This window comes from Harmonia axyridis, chromosome 7 (genome assembly GCF_914767665.1).
Source record: "Harmonia axyridis chromosome 7, icHarAxyr1.1, whole genome shotgun sequence".
Classification (NCBI taxonomy): Eukaryota; Metazoa; Arthropoda; class Insecta; order Coleoptera; family Coccinellidae; genus Harmonia; species Harmonia axyridis.
The window spans coordinates 27,323,225-27,348,882 of NC_059507.1; the positions used below are offsets into that span (position 1 = coordinate 27,323,225).

Here is a 25,658-nt window from a genome sequence, read left to right on the forward strand (position 1 = left end):
TCAAGATGAACCTATTGGTATACCTAACTTCTTTATGAACAAGGGCTTCAACCAACAATCTTAGAATTGAATAACCACAAAATGATTAAGGATAAAAAAGGAAACAATTCCTCTTCCTCTATCAAGCTGTACCTAATGGTATACCTATAGGTCTACTTATCTTAGTCATATGCGAGGGCTTGATCCAACAATCTTATAATTCGATTACTACAAAATAACAATAAAAATAAGAATACAATTCCTCTTCCTCTATCAAGATGAACCTATTGGTATACCTAACATCTTTATGAACGAGGGCTTTACCCAACAACCTAAGAATTGAATAACCACAAATTGATTAAGCCACTCTAAATCGATATAAAAAAGGAAACAATTCCTCTTCCTCCATCAAGCTGAACCTATTGGTATACCTATACTTGTTTATGTACGAGGGCTTTACCCAACAACCTCAGAATTCGATAACCACAAACTGATTAAGCCACTCTAAATCTTATGGTAAATCTCAGATTACCACACGTCAAAATCATACAACTTAAAACGTCGTACTTGTCTTGAGGTATCCACAGTTCGTAACAACAAATCTTTCACTTGTTGGTCCGCGAGTTGGAGTCAAAGTAGGACACCGCTTTAGAAAGAGGAGTAGTATCTAGTAACATTGAGTTGCTGACCGTGGTAGAGAGCGCTTCAACCGCTATCTTCGAGCGTGTTTTGAGGTGCCATAAAGTTTACCAAAAAAAAAGTTGGATTGTCGATGATTTAACTGTTTAAATGTGGCCTATTTGGTAGAGAAACTATATTGTGAGAACATTTGTGAAGAAGTTAAATAAGCAAAATGGTTATATTAACGAAAAATACGGAGCCTGAAGAAACGGTAAGTTCGATTAACTTGCTTGACCACTTCATCTAACACTTGAAACAATCCTCTAGATTTCTATGGTCTAGCAATAAAATGTAAATGTTGATAGATGGTTGGAGATATGATAAAACTGAAATTATCCTTTTTACTCAAGATGTTGGAATCATTATTTTCAATCTGGAATGAGAAAGAAATGATGTGAATGAATGACAATATATAAATTTCATTTACACCTGCATTCATTGAATTTGTTATATAAACATTTTTATTGAAATTTGTTATGAATAGAGGCAGACTAAGACAAAAAAATAATTAAATAATTTGCAGACTATTTCATAGTTGCAAACATAATTTTATGACAGGTATATTCGTAATTGGTAGATAACATTTGACGTTGAGAGAGATAATTTCTAATTTCATTGTTATACCTTCAGAAGGATAATATAAATAGATGGATAGATTAATTCTACAAATTTTCAATTTTGCAGTTCCATTGTCTATAAAGAATTTTTGATAAAGATAACAATGCTTTTTGAGTCGAACATCATCTCAGCATAAAGAAATGTGGTAGTATTATTGAGCCATTCATTTTTATGAAACCTTTTTTTGAGATTACCTTCATCTCATTATGCTATCTGGTCAGATATATTATGTAATATTGTTTATTCTTCGATTCATTCTTTGAGTGTTAAACGCTCAAAATTATCTGGAAGCTAGAAAGTATATACATCAATTGCATTTGCTGAAATATTCTTTCAAATTATTTTTGGGTTTCGAAAATAATCTAAGTATACAATTATTGGATAAAGAAAGATCGTTGACGATGTATGACGCAAAAAAGTACCGTAAGCAACTTTACTTTCTCTCAAAATTCTCGATGTGTTAGTCATCAGGTGCTTTATATACGAAATAATATCAAGAGGTATTTCATGTTAATTCAAATGTACTTGAACACACCTCCATTCAGGTCCATAGTCATTTGGCGTTTTTTATAGCATCGAAAATAGAAGCAAAAATATCTGACTCATTGAAAAGTGAAAATTAACAAAATGATTCATATAATTGCAAGGTAAAATCGTTCATTCACAATACAAAAAAACTGAAATAATAAGTTGAGAAATATAGTACGTACGAAGTCATTCATCTTTTCGACAAATACGAGTGGAATTATGTTCGTGTTTTGTATGTAACCAATATTAATTACGACTATTTCATTCATTATTTCGATTTAGGTGACTAATGAATGGTAATTGATGGAAATGCAACTACATATCTATTTTTCCAGCACTCTGAATGTGTCATTCACATAAATTTAGAAGAGGTGCATGTATAGTTTCATTGTTGTTAGTGGTTTTTCTTTGAAAGTTGAATAGTTTTCTTACCAGAGGTTATATTATTAGGTATGTTCAATCATATTAAGTTAACAGATATCTCAGTTTTATCGGGTTATTTGGTTTTCAATATTTTTGAGTATTGGTAGAAATGTTTAGGAATGAAATATTTTTTTTGAATATTTCTTATTCACCCTAATTTTCTTTTCATTTCCACTTTGAAAAATATCAGTGCACTCCCTTATTAAAGCTATGGTAATAATATGTAATCATAATCAGGTTGCCTCCCAGAAGAAATTTGAATTTGAAATTTCTATGTAATTTTCAATTTGGAGGTACCACCTGAAGCAACCTAACATTATATTGAGGAACCGATATAATTGAAGGAACTTAACTGGAACCTTCAATAGTCAATTCAAGTCATGTCATGGACACCATATAATTGACTTTCTCTTCTTCGTGGAACAATGACGCACTTGCCATGTTACCGAGGTTGATGGTATGCATTCTGGTCCTTCGAGTCTTCTCTTGCAAGATATTTCGAACGATCAAATTATCGCATGATATCGAGTGAAAGTATCATTTTTTTCAATACGGTAACTCTTACATAATCCTGAAAAGTACTAGTTACCACATATCGCCTAAACATTGACGATTACCGGAAAATATTCGTTTAATAACATGTGGTATGGCAAAACATGTGTATTGTTTTGACTGATGGATTATTTCCAAGCTCGCTAATATTTTGCATATCTTTCAGTCTGTATGATTTTCTATTTGTTGGATCATATTGATGGGGTACAGCCATATATGCATAGTGCACATACTAAACTTCATGGAAATAACAGACCAAAACGTGGTAGGAGGTAGGAACCTTTTAACGGAATCTAAGCTTCCATGAATAAAAATTAAAAAAAAAACGATGAGATTTTACTATTTCATCTGAAGATCATAGAAATTTTCATATTTTTTCTGTTAATTTCACATACCGCGCAATAAAAAACTCTAAATTTGACTCTCGCCTTACAAATCCATACAAAACATCACATTAATATCAATTTAGAGGTGAAATATACATTTCTAACGAATCTATTGGTGTTCATACGTTACATTTATTGATTTATTGTGCCAACCCCCCCTTCCTTCTTCTCATGATGGATATGGATCCAGCTTCCTATCCAAGAGTTCTAATGAACTCCAAAATCTGATGTGTCTTCGAGAAGATTACATCCTCACTTCTAGAAGATTCTCGTTAACAATATTTTTTGCGTTGGCTTGTGATGGTGAGGCATTCTGTTACCAAATAAACAAGAGTTTTTCCCCCTCTCCATAAAATCTTCACTAGTAAATTTCTGGTAACGCTATTCTCATAAAGTGCTTCCTGAGGTAGTAATAGCTTGTCAGAAAGCCAGTGAAAAGGTGAAGCTTGTTCTCACTCCATATACTTTTTAGACCTTGCAGTATAAATTAGCGCTCCAAAGGATTCATCACTGTCAGATTCAGCTAGACTATTTCTCTTTTAGTATCATCCTTTTCTCTCGTTGTTTCTGGAGTGACCAGAAGCCCAAAAATATTCTTTTCTTATTAATTGGTTCTTCTTCTATACTTCTATTATATTCATTCATGTCAAGTTATAATCGATAACATGGGGGATCAGTAGCTTGACTATTAGAATGGCTTGCTATATCATATTTCTGATAGTTTCTTTCTAGGTTCGTTTTTTTGCTAATATTTCTGCCAGATAGTCACTTCAAAGAGCTTAGCGATAGTGACCACTTGGTGCCTTCCTCATATACTACGGTATCGATGTAGTTCTTGAATCATCAGTGCTATATGCTATGTTATAGATAACACAATCAATTGGTATGTTTGAAATATGTATCATTTATCCAAATTTATTGGATGGCTTCAAGAGTAATATTACATATTATGGAAAATATGTTTCTAACGCGTTTTCAGAATCCGATTTGGTACCGCCATTTTTTGTCCTCTATCTAACTGTCTTGAAGTCTTGTTCAGACATATTAGGATAATTAGGAATAAGTATACGATGAGGTTTTGTCTCGGGTTTTGTGCTGAAATTCGTTATCGTGGAATTAAATCCATGAATTATCTCTCCAGAAATCTGAAATTTTCAGAAATCCCATCAGTAATGCAATATTCAAAACAAGTTTATCGTTCGAATTGTTTTATTGACTCTATTGTAAATATCAGAGAACACATTTGATGATAAACTAACAAAATGGGGATGAGGAAATCTAATCTAGCTGAACCAAATAAAAAATTCGTTCAACTACGATTGAGTGTATAGAGGACATAAATGCCATTTTACCAACTTATAGAATTTGGTATGTGCTGAATGATTAATAATTTATTAATTTCTATTAATTTATTCTACTAGTCCATACTACTAGATATTGATATATTCCCAAACGAAAAAAAAATTTGACATAATATTTGAAACACCCTGTGATTATATTTTTCAATTCAAAAGTTGGACGATCTTTCCTCATCCTTCTGCTTCGAAAATGTGATCACGGTACGCGTTTTCCAATTGTTTTTATTGTTATTTTGAAAACCATTCTGAATAATGTAACAGTTGACACAAAAAGTTATTCAGAATTGAATAGGCAATGATATCAGAAAAAAAATTGTCTAGGAAAATCATTTTCTTTCCCTTTATAATAAGAATTATGTGCTAAGGTGGCAGAAATATTTTAGCTTAGTAGAGAATGTTATTTTCATTTTCAGAATTTTTTTCTAATAACATCTATTAGAACTCGAACTTGGGTCGCCCTGTATGTTTATTAACAAAATGACAATGACAAAATATGGGTTTGTTGAAGACGTACCGGTTAAAAATGCTTACCATTCTTGATATTGAATAGGTACTATTACTTATTTACTTCGTTCAAAATCTTAGAATATACTTTTTTCAGAGGGACTACGATTTAAGTTTGGGTAATCGAGTAAACGAGATCAATTTTTTTTAAATATCATACCTATCTCAATTCAATTGCTCTTGAAACGTCATCACTTCCTTTAAACGAAAAATTCCCAACAACGTTTACCCGTCGGTTTAGCTGGTTTAGCAGCATCATCATCACTAAATGATTGAACTATCTATAAAAAAAAGAACATAAGGTTCATCTATGACGTAATGGAAGAATGAAGTGGAGTTTCCCAGAACCAAATCCCGATGAAAAAAGGATTAAATTGCGAGATGGCGTCATACCTTTGACAATGTGAATTCAGATAGACCCATTCGTGATTTTCGTGAACCAAGGTGAACCAAAAAGAGACAGAGAGAGAGAGAGGGATTTGTTACAATTCGGTGTTGGACTAGGATGGATAGAGGAAACTTAGTGAGATCCGTGAATTTAACCGGTGTACATCAATTTTTGTGCGTATAATTGCGTTGATTCTGTGACAACAAAATGTTTGGTATGTAGAGGGTGGTCTTGATCTCTAGATTATTTCGGTTGTGCTATGTGAATTGATAAATTTTAGTGGTTTGTATTCGCCGATTTCTTCTCAAATTTTGTGTTGACCTTGGTAGTTCCTTGACACGAAGAACAGCATTCCATGTTTCATCGACATTATAAAACACGACAAAATACTGCCAATCGTTTCAAGGGATGATTTTTTCCTATATCTCACTAAATATCACACAATATTAAACCCTGGAAATATTAAATAATTCTCATAGTTTCTTATTTTTGGCAGAAGTTCTAGAAAATTTTGGCTTATTAGTTTGATGAATTAATCTTTGGAATCGTTTGAATAATTTTCAGAGTTTACGCTTTGGAATGAATAGAATCCAAGAATCGAACGAAGAAAATATGGAAATTTTCACATAAAATACGATACACATCTCATTTGTTTAACCGCATTGATCTTTCTTGTCCAATAATATGATCCATATATCCAATAATGAAAGAAAGGAATTTTGAAAAATTCTTATATCTACAAAAATTGATCACAAATAATCATGAAATTTCAAACATATAATGCCATGATTACACAAAATACTATATATTTTTCTATAATCTTCTTGCACTAATATTTTCGGAATTTCTGGGTTGTTCTCTCTGAATATATGAGCATTACAAACTTATTTTTCAACAAACTTTAATGCCCTAATGGATATAACGCTTTTCCAATACTTTTGTAGCCATAGGTTCGATTTCGAAAAATTTGAAACTTTTTTTCATTTTTCCGTCACTTCTATTGACTAAGCTTTCGCTCTGTTTCTGTTTTTTTTTTCTGAGTTTTATTCTCTTTAGTTATTGTTTATCTTTTTTCAAACTCTGCCTTCATGGACAATATAAGTGTTTCACCCAATAATTTCTGCATGGAACTAATTTCAGAAATCATATTGTTTTTCATATCACATACAGGTAATAATGTTTTATACCTCAGTGATGTAATTTGTTTATTTACCGAAATAAACTCCATTATTATTATTAATATTATTATCTGAAAATCATTATGTGAAATTTGTAGTGTTTTTTTGTATATCACAACTGAATGTAAATTTCAGCTGTGTAAAGAATTTTTAATTTTTGAAAATAAAAATATTCTTCTTCTTCTTCTTTTAGCTAGGGAGTTCCCTGTTTGCTTGGCCTTGGTCTATTCTATTTATTCATCCATTCAATAAATAATAATAAAAATATTGATCAGATAAAAATCCAATTAGGTTTATGTCCTTCCAAAAATTATTTGAAAAAAAAATTGTTCAAAAATGATCATTTATGAATAGTTTTGATGTCGTACGAAAACTAAAAGGAAAAAGAAATCAGAATTATTCATTAAAGAGTTGATTCAAAAACGAAGCAATTGTAAACAGTTCATTCCTCTGATTTAATAATATTTTTCACTTCGTTACTCCACAAATATTTATAATTCCAGAATTGAAACTCAACAAAAAGGCGCCAATCAAAAACTCTGAATAAATATTTTCTTGTTCACGATACCTTCTCGAATGAAGTGACTAAATACATTGTCATTATATCTAAATATCGGATTTGGGATGATAATAATAGATCAAAAGGGTTTTTTCTATTTATTTTTGTCGCAAAATTTCCAGAAATAGAACCTGGTGAGATCCGCACCACCATACCCAAATAATTCTTATTTTCATAAACTGTGACGTTGGTAAACAGACGAAAGTTTGTTTTCCTTTAAAATATTTCTTCTAATTTTATCTAAGATGCAGTTAATTCATAATTTGTTGATCTGAGGAAACTCAGATACCGTTCAACTCTATTAAAAAATTGCAAAAAAGTTGTGTCCTTATTCAGGTGGTTTATTAACTGAAAGCATTTCAATCATCTTTACTCATCGGTAAACTGTATAGGTCATTATAATAACTTCATTAAAGGAATATAATTCCGAAGAATCACTAGAATGTTACTAAACTTCAAGGAAAAATTTCGTTTTTGCGGTCTTGTTCTGGTAATCGATAAAATAATCAGTAATCAGCAATTAATAATTGGTAATTAATATTATTATCAGTAATATTTCACTTCAAATATATTGGTTTCTGTTCGAGATGTTCGAAAAATTCCAAAAATTTTTATCAGTAATTTTTATGGTTAATATCATCATAGACATTAATTACTGTTTTAGGGATGTAAAGGAGGGTTGGTAATTTGTGAATGGAACACCCTATATATGACTTGATTACAATTATACTATAGACACAAAATGAATTAAATCTCGAAATAAATGAAAAACATTTAAATATGAGGTGTTCCATTTCAAGAATGAAAAACTCAATATCTTTAAAACGGATGATATTTTTGAAGGTAACCGGATGCTTTTCAACAAATCTGAGGGTAAAGATCTGCGTTGAAGGATATAGACAGTCCTATTTGGAAAAATTAATTGCTATAACCTATTATGAGGATAATAAAAGTAAACCATAAGAATTACTAAAACAAACGTTTCAGAATTTTCAAAACCAACATATTTATAGCCGAATATTCGCAACAGTCATTTTTCAGAAACTCGAGAAGACAGCAAGATATTTACAATCTAATTTCTAATATCCTATTATTTCGAAAAAACAGAAGAAATCTTTGAAGATTTTTCTTTAAGTCTTATAGTTTGCCGAGATACTCTCAGTGAGCATCGAATTTGGGACACCCTGTACAATCTGTGGTGCAATGAATTTTTGAATATATGTTTGATTGGTTGACCCCATATTGGAAGTCAAGTGTTTTTAATCGCTTATTATTATAAGGTGTGTGAATAAGTCTTTCCCGTTTTTTGTAAGAGATGGCGCCACCAATACTGTGCGAGTATTTAATGGTTACATATGTCATAATCAAAGCTTATTCATCTGTCAACAATTCCACACTAACACATTAGTTGAAATTTTTTCGCATCATAAATTTTTGAAATCGTGAAAATGTCGAAATTTTAGCCGAGTCGACGTCATTTGCGGGAAGTTTCACTTTATTGGTTCAATTTGAAGAAATCTGCTGCCGAGGCGCATCGGTTGCTTCAGGAAGCTTATGGAGAAGGTTGTGTCGATGATTCAAGTGTTCGCGGATGGTTTCGACGCTTCAAAAGTGGCGATTTCGACGTGGAAGACAAGGAGCGTTCCGGGCGGCCGCAAATCTTTGAAGATCAAGAATTGGCGACTTTGCTTGATGAAGATTCGTGTCAAACGCAAGAAGAACTTGCTGAAGCATTGGGAGTTGACCGAACAACCATTTCCAAGCGTTTGAAAGCCATGGGAATGATCCAAAAGCAAGGAAATTGGGTGCCGTACGAACTGAAGCTGAGAGACGTCGAACGGCGTTTTTTCACTTGCGAACAGCTGCTTCAGCGACATAAAAGAAAGGGTTTTCTGCATCGTATCGTGACTGGCGATGAAAAGTGGATCCGTTACGATAATCAGAAGCGAAGAAAATCATGGGGACTACCCGGCCATGCATCATCATCGACGGCCAAGCCAAATATTCATAGCGCCAAGCTCATGCTCTGTATATGGTGGGACCAGCTAGGTGTGGTTTACTATGAGCTTCTGAAACCGAATGAAAGGATCACATTCGAGGTCTATCGACGACAATTGATGCGTTTGAGCCGCGCACTGCGAGAAAAACGGCCACAATACTCCGACAGGCACGACAAAGTTATTTTGCAACATGACAATGCTCGCCCACATGTTGCACAGCCGGTGAAAACATACTTAGAAACGCTCAAATGGGAAGTCCTACCCCACCCGCCGTATAGTCCAGACATTGCTCCGTCTGATTACCATCTCTTCAGATCGATGACGCATGGCCTGGCTGACCAGCACTTCCATTCCTACGAGGAAGCCAAAAAATTGGTGGATGACTGGATAGAGGCCAAACCGGTCGAATTTTTTCGCAACGGGATTCGTATGTTGCCAGAAAGATGGGGAAAAGTTGTAGCTAGCGATGGCCAATACTTTCAATAATTCATTTGTAACCATTTTTTCACAATAAAAAATTTGAAAAAAAACTGGAAAGACTTATTCACACACCTTATATTTATGGAGAATACCAGAAAAAATCCAATATTTCAGTGGTAACACATCTGAGCGAGTTCAGATATCTTGTGGCTAGAACCATAGAAAAAATTAGTAACAACAGATCCAACTAAAACGTTTGAAACCGACAACAACAACCTATATTCAGTTGTTTGGTCTCTAAAGGCGCAATAATGAGCAAGCGATAAAAATGATTTGATGCTATCAGTATTTCTATCGAATTTTTCATCATTGTTAAATTATGTAAATGAATTTGCATTGATCTGATTCAGTATTTTTTTTGCAGATGCCTCAAATAGTACCCTCGGCTGGGTTCACTCCACCATGTGACTATAGCACATTCGCTGACAACTTCGACTTGTCGTTACTTCCTGGGGGAGATCAGCCCCTATCTCCATCAACGCTCTTATACGCACAATCGCCACCTAGCGGAGACCCAAAGAAACAAAGCGAATTCAAAGTATACACAACATTTCATCACGGAGAACAGGACCCAAACGAAGAAGCAAACTTCCGTCCAGATTTCAATAAATTGCTTGAGTCGGATTCGGACAGCTCGAGCTCAAATTTGGCCCAATCTCCTGTTTCAAACATTTACTTGGAGGTTCCCTCCAACAGCTTTCAGCCAAACTCTCCAAACAGTGTAGGGTCTTTGTCGCCTTACTCCTCACAAAGTTTGCTATCACCTAACGATCATTTTGGCTCTTATAGACAGTCGTTTGAGGCTAACTTTTATCCAAGTTCTCCAGAACAGTCCCTCTACGCACCATCTCCGTCTTCTGTATACTCTAAATCGCCAAGGGACGAGTACCTCCTGAATCATTACATAAAAACCGAATCTCTTTCACCAATTCCTCCGTTCAGCACCTTTACCATCAAGGAAGAATCCTTTCACAATTCTTGTGGTTTTTCTTCCCCTTCAAGCCCCGCCAATTCATGTCACTCCGGCAATACGTCACTCACTAAAACGGAAACTTCTGACGTCAATGGTTTACTGGAAACCCCATTCTTAAACAAACAAATAAAGCAAGAAGAAAGTACAGTAGATTTCAGCACATTGCTCAATAACTTCCCAGATAATAGTGTTCTCAAGAACTTCCTAGACGATACATTCAATCATAAGTTCAAGGAAAGTCCACCGCCAGAAGAGGAACCTAAAGACCACAAGCTTCTAAGAGAAGCTCTGCGAGATACAAGTTATCAGAAGAAATACAATACTAGACCTATTGATCTTGATCTTCTGGAGTCTTACATCAAGATGGAAGAGGACGAAAAGTCACCTCAAGATCAACTGAACGAGCAACTTGCTAGGGAGAATATCGAGCCTGTTTTAAATATCGCAATTGAACAGATGAGGAAAGAGGTGGATAAGACTTGTGCAACTCTTGGAATTTCTACTGGTAGGTGTTCTTAATATATTTTCGAGACGAGTGAAAGTATAACTGGGTATTTCCAGCATTTCGTGAAATCCCGTTCAATGAGATTTCTTACGGTTTCAATTTTTATTCAATGTATTTTTGTCTGATGAATTTGTAATAGATGCAATAAATATTGCATCTATTCTAATCATCCTAATTCGTTATTCGAAAAATTCAGAATTTGGAATCAATTCATCAGGTTTAAATTCCATAAGCGAAAATACGAACTTTTCACACGTGTTATATACAATATTTTTTTCTAAACAAAAAATAATTTCGCGGTATCTAAATGGGATACATAAACTGATTGTAAAATTAATTTTTTTTCATAATACTTACGTACCGGGTTTTTCACCATGATTTGACCTCCCCTATAACTTTGTAACTGAAAGAGAATAAAAAAATGTTTTCTACAAAAGTTTCACGAAATCGACTAGTGTTTTTAAAAATGATTTCACAAAACGAAATATATACAGGGTGGACAACATATTGATTACAACTTCATTTTTTCAAATGGAATACCCTGTATATTTTTCTATATTTGACTAGCTCTTTTTTCCCTGATTTCGAATCTATAAAATATGTTTGGCCTATCTCTCTCATTCCGAGTACCAGAGAGTTTCAAATTTTAATAACCACCTGGCATGCTCAGTAATCAGTTTTCAAGTGGTGGTTCTTAAAATTTGAAAGTCTCTGATACTCAGAATAAAAGAGATAGGCCAAACATATGTTATATATTCGAAGTCAGAGGAAAAAGAGCTAGTCGAATATAGAAAAATATACAGGATGTTCTATTTGAAAAAATGAAGTTGCAATCAATATGTTGGCCACTCTGTATATTTCATTTTGTCAAATAATTTTAAAAAACACTGGTCGATTTCATGAAACTTGTAAAAAAAAATTTTTTTGTACCTCTTTCAGTAACAAAGTTAAAGGGAGGGTCAAATTATGGTGGAAAACCCCGTACATAAATTACGGATTACAATTCCTTGAAATATTTCACAGTAGCAAGATGCATAGAATATATGGTGTGGACACTCGTTATATTTTTGTTCAAAATTTGTTCCTCAAACAGTCAAAACAGGGTGATAAATGAGTATTCAGTTATTTTCCGATGTATTATGCTATAATACATTAATTTATTGAATTCCCCATAGAGATATTAGGATATTCTAATACCCTATGAAATTTATCGGCAAGTCGAATCAAATTAAAAACTTTTTATTATTGATATTTGTTGAAATGTTCTGTCTGATATCATCATCGTTCACAATTTATTATAAAAATTAAGTTAGGCATTGACAAATCTACAAAAATAGGTACTTTTCCCATATACATACCTTCAAGTAGTGAATTCCGTGAAACTTGTGTAGTCCGTGAATTTTGATATTCAATTATCAATATTCATCGCCATGACTAACATATCTAATTCACAGAAATGATTCCAATCTTATTTTGAATAGCAGGATAGATTCATTTTTATCTTCAATAATATTGGTGTAGGTAATTCAAATTTTAATGAGAAAGGATAAAGATGCAAACCTGTAAATATATTATTGGTATGCAACGTTGTTATTTCATATGGAGAATTTCCTTACAAAAAAAACATCATTATACTTTTCCGCGCTATTTCCAAAAGTGGAAAAAATAATTATCTGCACTAGTTCACATTGACATTGGAAACTGATCTGACGATGGCGTATCTGGTCGTAAATGGTTTTCAAACCAAACCCAACATATTCTTCAGGATCCAGATCGAGGAATTTCCAAATACACCTCCGCAAATCGAACAACAAATATAGATAAATAACTCGATTGATAAATTATTCATTCAAATGATCAACTTCAGTATCCTAATGAATTAATTGATTGAAAAAATCGTTATCGGATTCAATTATTTAGAGCTACTATCCCTTGAAAACAACGACCTTCGAATAGCTGAATAGATTACTATTAGTAGTAATAACCTGTCCACATTCACTCACGTTTTAACTGAAAAAAAAACAGCGAATACAATAACAATAGTGTTCAGGCATTGCTTACACACGCGTATGCAAAAGGTGTGGCATTGTGTAAGGTTAAATTGTTGAGATTATCACTTTGTTCGATCGAATACTGTTACTATTATTGATATTATGAAATTTGTCTCTTTGGGTGGGGCTTCAACTTGTTTTGTTTTCCGTGATTTTATTTGCATCATATCGTAGCTGAGCTGAATATTTCTGATTTTCTTCGAAACCACGTAAACTTAAGACATGAAGATGGAATGAAGCCAAAGCTCAAAATTTACTGAATCTTAGGAAAGTTGATTTCTCATTTCGTTTTGGTGCGCTTTTAGTTGACTATTATGCTGAAAATATTTCTTGGATATTAGCTTATAAAAATTTGTGAAAAGAATATGATTCTTCCATGATGGCAGAACATCTAGCATTGGGTGTGGCCGTTATCTACATGGGTCCTTTTGAAAGGGAAAGCAGATAACTTAAATTTCCACCATAGATTTTAAGTGTGAATTGTCCTTTGTACAAAAAGGCAAAAAAATCATGGAGTAATTTTTTCTAGATTTGAAAGGACATAGGTACATTAGTTAGATACCTATTATTTCGGAAAAATTTAATTTCATTAACGAAAGTCAATACGATTTTTTTCTTGCAGATCCATCACATTGGAATGCTTCAAATGTGTTTTCTTGGATTCAGTGGACTTCTCGAGAATTCAACCTGCCAGAACCTTCCCCTGATCAGTGGAACATATCTGGAGTTGATCTTCTAGAACTCTCGGAGGAAGCTTTCTTACACAGATCAAATCAGGTATGTCCACTCAATTTACAAACTTACAAAAAAATTGAATTTAGATTAAATCGTTATAAAGCGCAGTCAGAGGTTATCTAGAGTCTAGAAAAATTTAATTTAATTTTGGTGTATCATTCTTCATTATTTTTTTCTGATACCACAAATATGAGCATTTAAGGATTCGTCGTTGGAATTTCTAAGTTAGTCCAACTCTTGAGTCTTATAGCTACATAAGTGGTTATTTCTTTCAACCAGAATAATCAACAATTAATTTCATTAAGAGAGGTAAGACTTTGCGGTAGAAAAAAATTTGTATAAATTTCATCTTTTTCGATTTTATAATTGTCTGTCTTGTATTTTTTGAAAGAAATATATAATCTGTTTGAATTTGAGCATTCATTATTTGACCTTCGCCAGTAGTTACATATTCGAAATTCTTCCTCAGCCATTCTGGGTCTTCTAAGGTATTATGCATGAATAAAATAAAACGAAGTAATTTCCACTATGTTATTTAATTGTTAGCAACAATTGTATCGCCACACTGTGGCTTCATCAGGCTACATTTCTGAACTGAATCAGTTCAGAAATGTAGCCTGATGAAGCCACAGTGTGGCGAAACAATTGTTGCTAACAATTAAATAACATAGTGGAAATTACTTCGTTTTATTTTATTTATAATGAATTTCCGCCAAGTAAGGACCGAATCCATTAAATATTATGCATGATTATTATACAAAAATCAGTTGCTATTTCTATCATCTAGAGCAGGATCCCTGCATTTCAAAAGCAAAGAGTAAAATTTAAAAAAATGCTTTTTTAAAGCTTGTCGATTATCATCAACAAAATTAAAGATACTCATTGGCACTAGACAGAAAATGATAATAGTTTCGGAGTAATGAATTTTGAATTAACGAATAACCCCTGATTTATTCATTTAACTTATTTATTTTTTATTAGATTTGCGATATTCTGTATGATAATGGAGGAAATATTATTTGAAATTATAATCAGAAATAATACCATAACTTCATCGTTCACATTTCGATTGATGCAAAATTTGCTAATTGAATAGGAAAACATTTGCTGCCTATCGGCAACAGATTTTTTCGGAAATTGATGCTAATGGATATTGATGGAGATATTATTTTGTGTTTTATATAACTACATATATCTCCATTTGAGTAATTTCACTGATAATATTATCTCTGTGAATTCAATAACTCAAGCGAAAATGATGAAATCATGCGAATTCAGTTATAACAAAATCGATGTTGCAGCATAAGGTTGTTACTAAGGCAATCCCGAATTCTTCATAAGTGTGTAAAGATAATCGATTCATCCATAAACTTCGTGGTCATTATCGATTAATACTCCAAAATATCAAAAAGTAAAATTGTTATCGTTCGAAATAAGTTTTCAAACAATTCTTTCACCATGTGTCTTTATCGGTTATTATCGGAATATTTGTTTATTAAATGGATTAATTGGTCATCTGAGGCCATCAGGTCGAAGTAAACAAGGTGTATGGAATCTAATAAGTTGTTTTTTCCTCTTTCAATAACTGCTAATCTCGAAAGAAGTGATATGTGAAGGCTTCAAATAAGTGAGCTGACCGTTAACTCCAGACTTCGTGTTTTCATACATGCTCAGATTGTCAATGATTGAATGAAGACAAAACCGTTATGTTCACCTTCTTGTCCGCGTTTCGGCTAAATCAAAAATGCATATGTCATTATTGCAGTATGTTCTCGGGGGTGAACAACTTTCTCTTCAATACTTTTGCATAAAAACATGAGATGATTCTAATGAAAATGAGTTCGAATTGTACAAATAGTTCTTGTCTAGATTATTAAATTGAGTTGGAAAGTTATTATTATTGTTATGTTTTCGAATTTTCATACTCTTGTTGAACTTACTTTAAATTTAGATTCTTCTACAACCAACATAGTTTACCATTCCAATATTCTAAAGGAACTTCAGGACCATTTTCTGGAGAAAATGGTTTTATTTCACTCAAGTCGAACCTGAGATCACACAACATTCCTTGTTCCATTACATGTGTGAAAAAGATACTTCTCCACAGAAGAAACACGAAGTATTTTTTCTTAACAGTATTAATAAGAAGCGAACAACTCACTTTGTTTTGCTTCCTACTTGAAATGTCGATCAAAGATTTTCTGTTAGTAACATCGTTTTCCATTTCACTATTTCAAAATTTCCAAAGAAACTTCAGGACTTTTTCTAAAGGAAAACATAAGGTTTTCCAAAAAGAGATTTCATTTAATTTTGAGAAAAAACAGTAGTATATTTTATGGATTATGAAAGTTAATTGAGTCTATTCGATTAATGTTATTCAATATAAATACCAAAAAATTGACCACATTATGTCCTTTTCCCTTCAAAATATAATAGACCTTTATGATATATTCGGTTTTTTGTCTTGGAATACAATTCTATTTCGGAAAATTATTAACTATTTACAAACAACCAAAAGCAAATTTAAAATGACTAAAACTGAACAAATTGAGTGAACGGTTAACCAAAAAAAAAAGAATATATTATGAATATAATATATTGTGACGGGAAAAGGACTCAATGTTGTCAATTTTTTGCTATTTATATTTTATGGATGTCTATTTCATTGGAAGCAAGAAGTTTTGTCTTCAAAGATATCAGCAAATACTATTTCCGCACCATATGCTGTTCATGGAATTTTCCGTGAACAATTCTAACATTTTTGGCTGTAAGTCCTCGATAGCTTCACGAATTTCATCTTTAAGCTTGAATCTATTGTGAAGCACCTTAACTTTCACGTGATCCCAAATAAAAATGTCTGAAGGTGTAAAATCACAAGATCTCAGTGGCTTCTGTTAACTAAATTTTCAAAGCCTTAAGTCCTAAATCTTTATGTAAACTACGCTGTAATGTCGTTTGTAGAATGTTTAATTTCCAAGATCGACAAACCTGATTTTTCGTCCACTCTAAGGGCTACAACAGCAATATCCTCATTTGTTCTTGAGCGACGCACATGGTTTTGATTCTTCACATCACAAACTTGTCTCAACAGCTCAAATTGTTCGACCAGTATTACCAGCCGAGAAGGTGTTTCACCACGACACAAAAGTGCTTTGGTTCTACGAAATGTACCTGCAAAATTTTCACCTTTTTTGTAGCGAGTGTTAACAATTTCAATGCTTTGTTGAAGCATGTATCGCGCCACTTTTATTAATGGCGTTGTTTTTCTTGTCAAATGTCGAAAGATGTCATAAGTGACAGCTGCCCAGATAGCGGGCTATTCAAAGTGAAACGTTTCGTTGGAAAACCCTTTATATACGTTTCTATCATCTGATTCAGCCGTTGGAACGATTTTTTCTTTTTTGAAATGAATCATTTATGTAGGTTAACGTCAGTATATTTTTTCATGATATTTCACCAATTTTTTTCTGTTTATTAAATTAAATTTCACAAACTGTTGTGAAGAAAATATTTGTGGTTGTTCTCTGATCAATAAAGGTTCTTGAATATTATGAATAGGAAAACTGAAATTATGGGGGAAATCGTATAATTGGGTATATTAACACAATTTTACCCTGAATCGAGATTGTTGACCTTAAACAGATATATTAGAGAGAAGATCCTCTGAGAATCAAATTTCTCAAGCCTCCCATGACTCGAGTGGAGAATGAAATCCAACGGTTAAATAAATAAAGCATTGAAAAATTCCCATTCTATTTGAATTCTAAGTTATAAACACTCTGTTGCTTGTCTTCCACATTCTTCGAATAACATATTCATCTTTTCATGATTAGTATAAACAAACTAGTGATATCATCGCTCTTTTAAAAGCATGAAGAAGTCGATTCTCTTCGATTTATATTATTATTAATAGTACTGTGAATTATTACCTTTCCTTGGTTCATATACATGTTACTTGATGCAGAAACTCATATTAAGTGGTACTTTGAGTAGTTTTACATTTCTTTCTATAAACAAGCAATCTATGTCTGATTATTGATAATGGTTCTCGGTTGGCTGGGATTGCTCTTGATTGCAAGAAAAATCTCTATAAATATAGGAGTGGTAATAACAGATATGAAATATTCATCTCATTACATACCCTACCCACTTCTCCACACAACTGTAAATATAATTCCTTCAAGTTGTTGTTTCTCTCAAGAAATTAGCTTCATTGATATCTTGTTCAAAATTCTCCGATAGATATATTATGAGAAATCAATCCTTTATTGTGAATATTTCAGGAGTTAATTTCTCTAGGAAAATTTCTAATTCCTTGACACTTAAACGCTCGCTCATTCATATGTCTACTGGATACCACAAGAGTTCTTGAAATTGTTAATCAACATCTAAATGCCAAATTTCGAACGACTACAAAATAATCAGAAAAAAAAAAACATTTCGATTGGCTATATTTACGGAACACCTAGTCAGATTATGCCCATTAATGAACTCAACTGCATTTGTGGTCCGAACCTACCCGAAAATTCAAAGTATCTATGTTTTCCATTCGAGAGTTATCGTGTTTACGACCGGACCGAATCTAATTTGATCACAGGTTGAACCTTATGTTGACGAAATGAGATAACGCTCTATTAGGGAAAGGCTTTTCTGAAACTCTTATAATTCTTTATTATTTTGAGTAATGTAGAATCTAAGAACTACAAAATTGCTTTATAATGCAATAAGACCATTTTTTCGATTTGATCATTTTTCCTTTGAATAATATTTGAATTTTATTATCGATATCATTAATAGAGCTTCGAAAAATATTGAGGACAATATCATGTCATTTCAGATAATACCTATGTTATGACGATACCTACTAAATACACAAATATACCTACAGATAACATGATCTCTTTAATCCAAATGTTACAGACCATTATCATCAGAAGGAAATATTTGAAAATTCATTACTCAGAAACGATAAATGCAATAGGACTTCCTGGTAAAAAATACTATAATCAGTAGCATCGTCGCAATAAACATTTTCAAATTCATTTTTTTGTTTCTGTTTTTTTTTATCAAAAATTCAAGAATTGTGTTCTCGAGTTTGGATGATAACTGTACGGTTAGTTTTTACAGTTTCTATGGGAAGAGCAGATATTTTGCTATTCTATTTGTGAATTCTATACATTCCAAAATTGAAACAATTTCAGGGAGAGTTTTTTTCTCAAACGATTCCAAAATTCGAGAAAAACACTTATTATCGGTAGCTTTTGAGCTTGGTTATCGAATGATTTTTTCACATATCCCAAATGGATTTCAACTTGGTCGGATCTGCTGTTACGGAAATATTAGAAATTTTTTTCCGATATTCTACTCTCAGAGGAATATGAATTCAAATTCAGATTGACAAGAGTGTCGACTGTTTTTAAGTTAATTATACAGTGATTAATTTTATATGTAATGACCTATAAGTTTCATATCCAGATCGTGCTACCATATAAATCCATTTGAAAGTCCTGAAAAAAATCCAAACTTGAGATCGAAACGTCGACGATTCTATAAGGATTTGTTCAATTTTCCCTGTCCTCTAACCAGGAACCCATTATTGAATCAATAGAATTTTTTCTCATCCTTGAAATTATTATTATGCTTCTACAAGAAAAATTTCAAATGGGTCGGATATGTTGTCACTGAGATATGGGGATTTTTTCATTATTGTTCTTTTATCTGCTTCTTTTGAATCTATACAAAATATTGTAATATTGTAAACTGCTTCTTCATCTAATTTACAGAATTGCCCATTAAGGATACTATTTGACGGCTTGGCTTGATATTCAAGCTACTTGGCTCCAGCTCAAGCTCAAGTAGCTTGAGTTTGACTTCATATCAACTCAAGTTCAAGTCAAGTAGTAGTTTTCCATTATCAAGTCAAGTATTTATTTATTAAGTACTTGACTCAACATTGAAAAACTACTACTTAACATGAAATTGATGATGACTTGAGTTGATTACAAGTCAAGCTCAAGATATTTGAGCTTGAGCTCAAGCTACTTGTGCTTGAGCTTGAGCCAGATAGCTTGAATATCAAGCCAGGTCATGAATCCCTAATTAAAGAAATAAACCGTGGTTTTGACTTCCGAATCTACCCTGAAAACTTCAAGTTTTTAGGATAACCTATTATTGACTTAGACCTTACTTTTTGAGACCATTCCACCTGTTAGGCGAACAAAGAACCATTTGTATAAAAGAACGTTATTTTCTCATGATATAGATTTTGAACAAATATAATTAATTGAACTCTTTTTCCTCTATTACACAAAACTCACTACAAACTCTAAACCATTATTTAATAGTTCTAAGAAGCCATGAATCACATCTACCTTCGAAAAAATGCATTTAATTCATTTCGACTCTTTCTACAGAATGATGCTCAAATTTTTTCGAATTTTTTGCAAACTTGCAGAAAAAATCTGATTTATGAAAAGTGAGCGACGACCTTGAGCAAAGTCAGCTAACGTCCTCGGTAAACCGAGAACGAAACAAAGAAATCTTATGGCATCCATTTGCACACAAGGAGAAAGTCTTTCCAATTTGACCTACTTGACTAATTTAACCACATGGAATGCGCTTCGTTCTTGCAGAATCAATTAAACATCGAACATATTATTAACATCGCTTCAGTCTATATCTATTTGCGTTTCTTGGAAAAAATGCTCTTTCAGATCTCAGGGAAAGTGTAATAATATAATTTCATGTGATGTTTGATTGGTGGTTTTCAGGGTAATTTCTCGATTTTGAAAACGGCACTTTTCAATCGGCTGATGCTACTTATTTACTTCTTGAGAAAGATCTCTTATCTCAATTCAATTATATATCCAGCTCGTTCATCAGAATCTACCCACGGAAAAATTGCGTATTTCTTGTCTGATATTCTTCTTGAATGTCTTATGGTTCTGACTTCTGATGATATGAACAGTTTGCAGTTTTAAACTTACCATTTTAAATCGACACTCTAATGGCCAGTTGCACCATTTGCCTAAACATTGATTAAAAATTTAAACATTGATTATTCTCTGATTTCTTAAGAAAAATCAGGAAATAATCAATGTTTGAATTTTAATCAATGTTTAGGCAAATTGTGCAACTAAATCTCAACTCTGTCGTTTCTATGGCCGCGGAAATATTGGGTAATTTTTCTAGATTTTTCCTTCATTTATGTTTTTATTTCATGTGCCATTTTGTTCATCAATAATTTTTTATCAGAATTTTTTTTATTTTCGGTTCTTGATTTTTGTGAAATTGAATATATTAAACATCGTTAAGTACTTTTTGCGTCGGTAAAATACTTTAACGATGCCTTAGGCTCAGCAAATAGTAAGTAAACAAGACCTACAGTTTTGGCAAAGGACACCCTAAGGAGTCCAAAAAGTAGGATCGCACAAAAAATACATTTATTGACGAATTTTCTTATGAAAGTCGGTTTACACGTTCAAGCTATTTGCAGAAACGAGATATGTCAGCCAGTTTGTGAAAGCCACTGCCACAAATTCAATTTGGCTTGCAACAAACTGGCTTTTGTAAGCCAGGGTTATACTTTTATGTTCCGGAGATAAAGATAAGTTTAATTTCATATCATATGCACAGGGTGGGCCGAATTGAACACTTTTGAATGAGAAGTTCTATTTCTATACTAGATAGACGAAAACTGATGTATGAGGCCTAATTCTCATGAGAAACTCATTGGTGAAAACCGCAACTCATAGCTATCACCGTAACATAGTTACAGGGTGTTTTTCGAAAATGTTCATTTTCGAAATATTGCTGTAACTTTTTTTCTGTTCATAATTTTTCATTTTTTTTTTTAGGAAAACATTCTCCTAGCAATTATTCACGTGGAATTTAATGACGTTGATTGAATTTTCAGCAAACTGATATTTCCTGAGATATCGCTATGATTTTTTTTTCAAATGGGACACCCCGTATATTTCTACATATTTCGATAGAGGCGAAAATAACCACTTGAATGTTCTCCCAAAAATGAAAAATTTTGAATAGAAAAAAGTGTCCAATCTGGCCCACCCTGTACAGTTATTAAGACAAGATCGATAAATATGGCATTGGAAATAATATATATTTACAATCGTGCTGAAACTTCTAGCTGACTTCAGTATTATTTTCAATTCTTTTCGTTCAATTATTGAAGTCTTTATTGTTGAGAACATGTTTTTTTTACAAACCATTTCTTTGTTTGTCATTAAAAAATTTTAGGCTTGAAATATTTTTTCCGATTTTGAAGATTAAATCAGATTGGGACTGCAATTGAGTTTCGTTTCAGGGTGGAATGATTTTACATGCTCAGTTGGAAATTTGGAAGGCTGCACATTCTAGTGATGACCTCAGCATGTCATGGCTTCCAGATACAGCTTCAAGTAATGCTTCGAGTGGCGACATATCTGAGGGTAAGTCATTCAAAATAACACCTAAGTTATTCCCAATTTAGACTATGGAATGTATTTACCTTGAAAAATCTCCAGAAATGCCTATTCTAACCTGACCTTCAACCATTTTGAAGATCTAAGCATTAATTTCGAATAAACCAAATTTCCTTCTTTTCTATGAGGACGGTTTCAAATGAAGAACATTTTTGATGGATCTATGGAGTTATTCTTTCATTGAAAAATCTGCAGTAACTTGAAGTAATAAGTGGTTTACCTATTGAATCGCAAATGATCATCAAATCAAATTCCGCATACGTAAACATAACAATTGTGTTAACTAAACGGAAAACAAATTTAGTAACACAGAAATTGATGTAGCCAGAAATATAACAATAATATCAATTCAGAAAATTTACGTAAACCAACTCTAAACTAAAATAATTTTTTTCATAGAAGTTGAAAGAGTTCTCATCTTAGAAGTTTGGACTTTTTTGAATCGATTTTTACAAAATCTTCATCTTAACATATCTTCAATTTAATTGAACCAGGAAGATTGAACACTGTCTCTCTCGTCTTGATATGTTTCTCTACGCTTTGAAATATCAGAAGTAAATTTCAAGGTAAACTACTACTTGCGAGAACCTATTATTATTATGATGAGGAAACTAAACGGTGATTGTTCTATAGGAGAAACATATTTTATTAAATAGGTAATTCAATTATTTATTGAAAATGTACATATCTTAAAATTTATTATTCGATAATATATTGATACATTAGTTCTTTCAACATCCACTCGAGAATTTATTCACAAAATATGCTGGATAATCAATAATTATTATTAACTTTGAAACCTTGATATGGAAGAATTATAAACTATATTATCACTTGATAGGTATTCAACTTTGTTTCAATTGAATTGATAATCCTGAATACAAGAAATATTATACAACAATCCGTTGATTCGCCTAAAACATTTATCCGATCTATATATTCAAATCCTTGAAAGCAAGTTATCAAATTTTCATTCATAATAACTGATCAACCCTTCAAAGTACGTTATTTTTTGTCTGGTTTTACTATTATCCAAATAACTGTTCGAATCACGCACAGTTTATTCGAAATAGCTCAATACTCAACAAATTTCATCAAAATCGAGGTACATAATAAAGGAAACACAGAAATACATGGTGTTCCATAATATATGCGCAGGACTACTAGCCCAAAAATTGAAAAAAAGTTTTTATTAACTCACCCTCTAATGAGATACAAGGTGTTGAAATTGAAAATAAAAATATCTCCGGAACCTTTTATCGTACAGATAAGCATTTTCTAATCATAATAAGCTATGTTTTGTGCTGACTTTTTTCCTTTTAAATCTTAATTGGTGAAGTTTCTAAAGGAATAGTATCATAGTTGTTTTGTCCCCAACATATACGCTCATAGAAAATGTACGATGTATGAGACGCCCACTTGAACTGCCAATGTTTTCTACACAAAAAAAGGTACTCATGGTCATACGCTCTTAAGTCAACCGTTTTCGATAAAAATCAACTTTTATGTTGAAAAACTGTTAATTTTTTTTTAACGTCAAAAACTAAAGGATAACCATTCAATATTATTCTCTGGACAACTGAACAATGTTTACTAAGGCTATTTCGGTACGATAGAAGGTTCCAGAGATATTCGCAAAAAAACTATTTCATTTTTCAATTTCAACATCCTGCATCTCGAAAATGGTGAATTTTATAGTGTAAGGTAATAGACGTTTTTTTCATATTTTTTGACAAGTTATCACATCCTGAAGTTCTGCGTACATATTATGAAACACGCTGTATGTCGTTTCTCAACGTATTTCCTTAGTCTGGAAGAGCTTGAATAGGTATGGGAACATTTATAGCCCGAAAAAGATACCCACATCAATTTCTGTCAAAATCTAATAGGAATTGTAGAAGTTAAGTCTGTTAGAAAGATAAAATACAGACGGACGGACCAATACGGATCAAAATTGTTCTGAATAATCTGTAATGCATTTATCCGCGAAAATTTTTAAATAGGAGACCAAAACTTTTTATCCCTAAGCTTTCAGACTCGGAAACAACATTAAATTTATAAATAATATAGTTTTCATTTTCGATTTCCCGGAATAAATTCAACTTTCTTTTTCAGATGAAGATGAAGAAACATCCATCACATCAGATCCAAGCAAGCCATCAACCTCAAGAACAGGCACTCACATACATCTGTGGCAATTCCTGAAGGAACTCCTTCAAAACCCTCAGACGCATGGCTCATGCATTAGGTGGTTGGACCGCGCTAAAGGTATCTTCAAAATAGAAGATTCCGTTAAGGTAGCACGATTATGGGGAAGGAGAAAAAACAGACCTGCTATGAACTACGATAAGCTTAGTAGATCCATAAGGCAATATTATAAAAAAGGTATAATGAAAAAAACGGAAAGATCTCAAAGATTGGTATATCAGTTCTGCCATCCGTATAATTCCTAAAAGTTAATGTTAAAATTTCCACAAAAATTGTAAATATAATATTTATTCTGGTTTTTCCGGTAAGGTTTAGGTTTTGGGGTATATTCGTATTTTGGGTTGTCAAAATACGGAAAAAAAAATTCGTAGGGTATGACTACGAAGATTTGAAATGAAATTCAGCCAGTTAGGCGATTTTCTATGTCGTTTTGGAAGGTAATTTCCTTATTCGATTTTGTAATTCACCGACAAGTAGGAGATTTCAGAGGCAATGTAAACTGGGATAGTGTATCTTCAGCTATATTGGCATAGATCCTTATTCATTCAAGGTTTATATTTCTGAAGGTAATCCGAAGAAGTTGGTGATTTTGGTCCCATATATCTATGATATATTACTCATGTAAGTTCTATGAACACATTTATGAGATGCAATAATTAGTATGTAAATTCTATATTATAAAGTTAATATTAATCTTAACGTGATATTAAATACTCCAGTGAAGGATGTCTATGAGACCTTCATTGAAATAATAATAACATAACAATATATTCACCACATACCTATATATAAATATATTTTTACTCCACCAGTTTTAAGCAGAATCAAAGGTATTCATAAATACTCAGCTTTTATTTATATTCATAATAATGTATTGAATGATTCCATAACGAATTCAATGATGATCATTTCAATATTTATACGATTTGATATAATAATTTATTGTCGATAATATAATGATCAAATTCTTAGTTAAATTGTGATATTTTGTACAAAATCAAAATCCTAAGGATATGTAAGTCGTTTCGAAAATGTATTTAATATTTAAATAAATTTGAATTTTTCTTTA

General features: G+C 32.4%; 1 protein-coding gene across 1 annotated transcript; it reads left to right on the forward strand.

The window, feature by feature from the left end:
- The first annotated feature begins 563 nt into the window (after positions 1-563).
- LOC123684722 (DNA-binding protein D-ETS-4) lies at positions 564-25,658 on the forward strand. The gene is made up of 5 exons (XM_045624104.1): positions 564-871; positions 9,999-11,112; positions 13,786-13,940; positions 22,225-22,348; positions 24,497-25,658. Exons 1-5 carry the CDS (start codon positions 833-835, stop codon positions 24,832-24,834), a joined length of 1,770 nt encoding a protein of 589 aa, XP_045480060.1. The 5' UTR covers positions 564-832; the 3' UTR covers positions 24,835-25,658.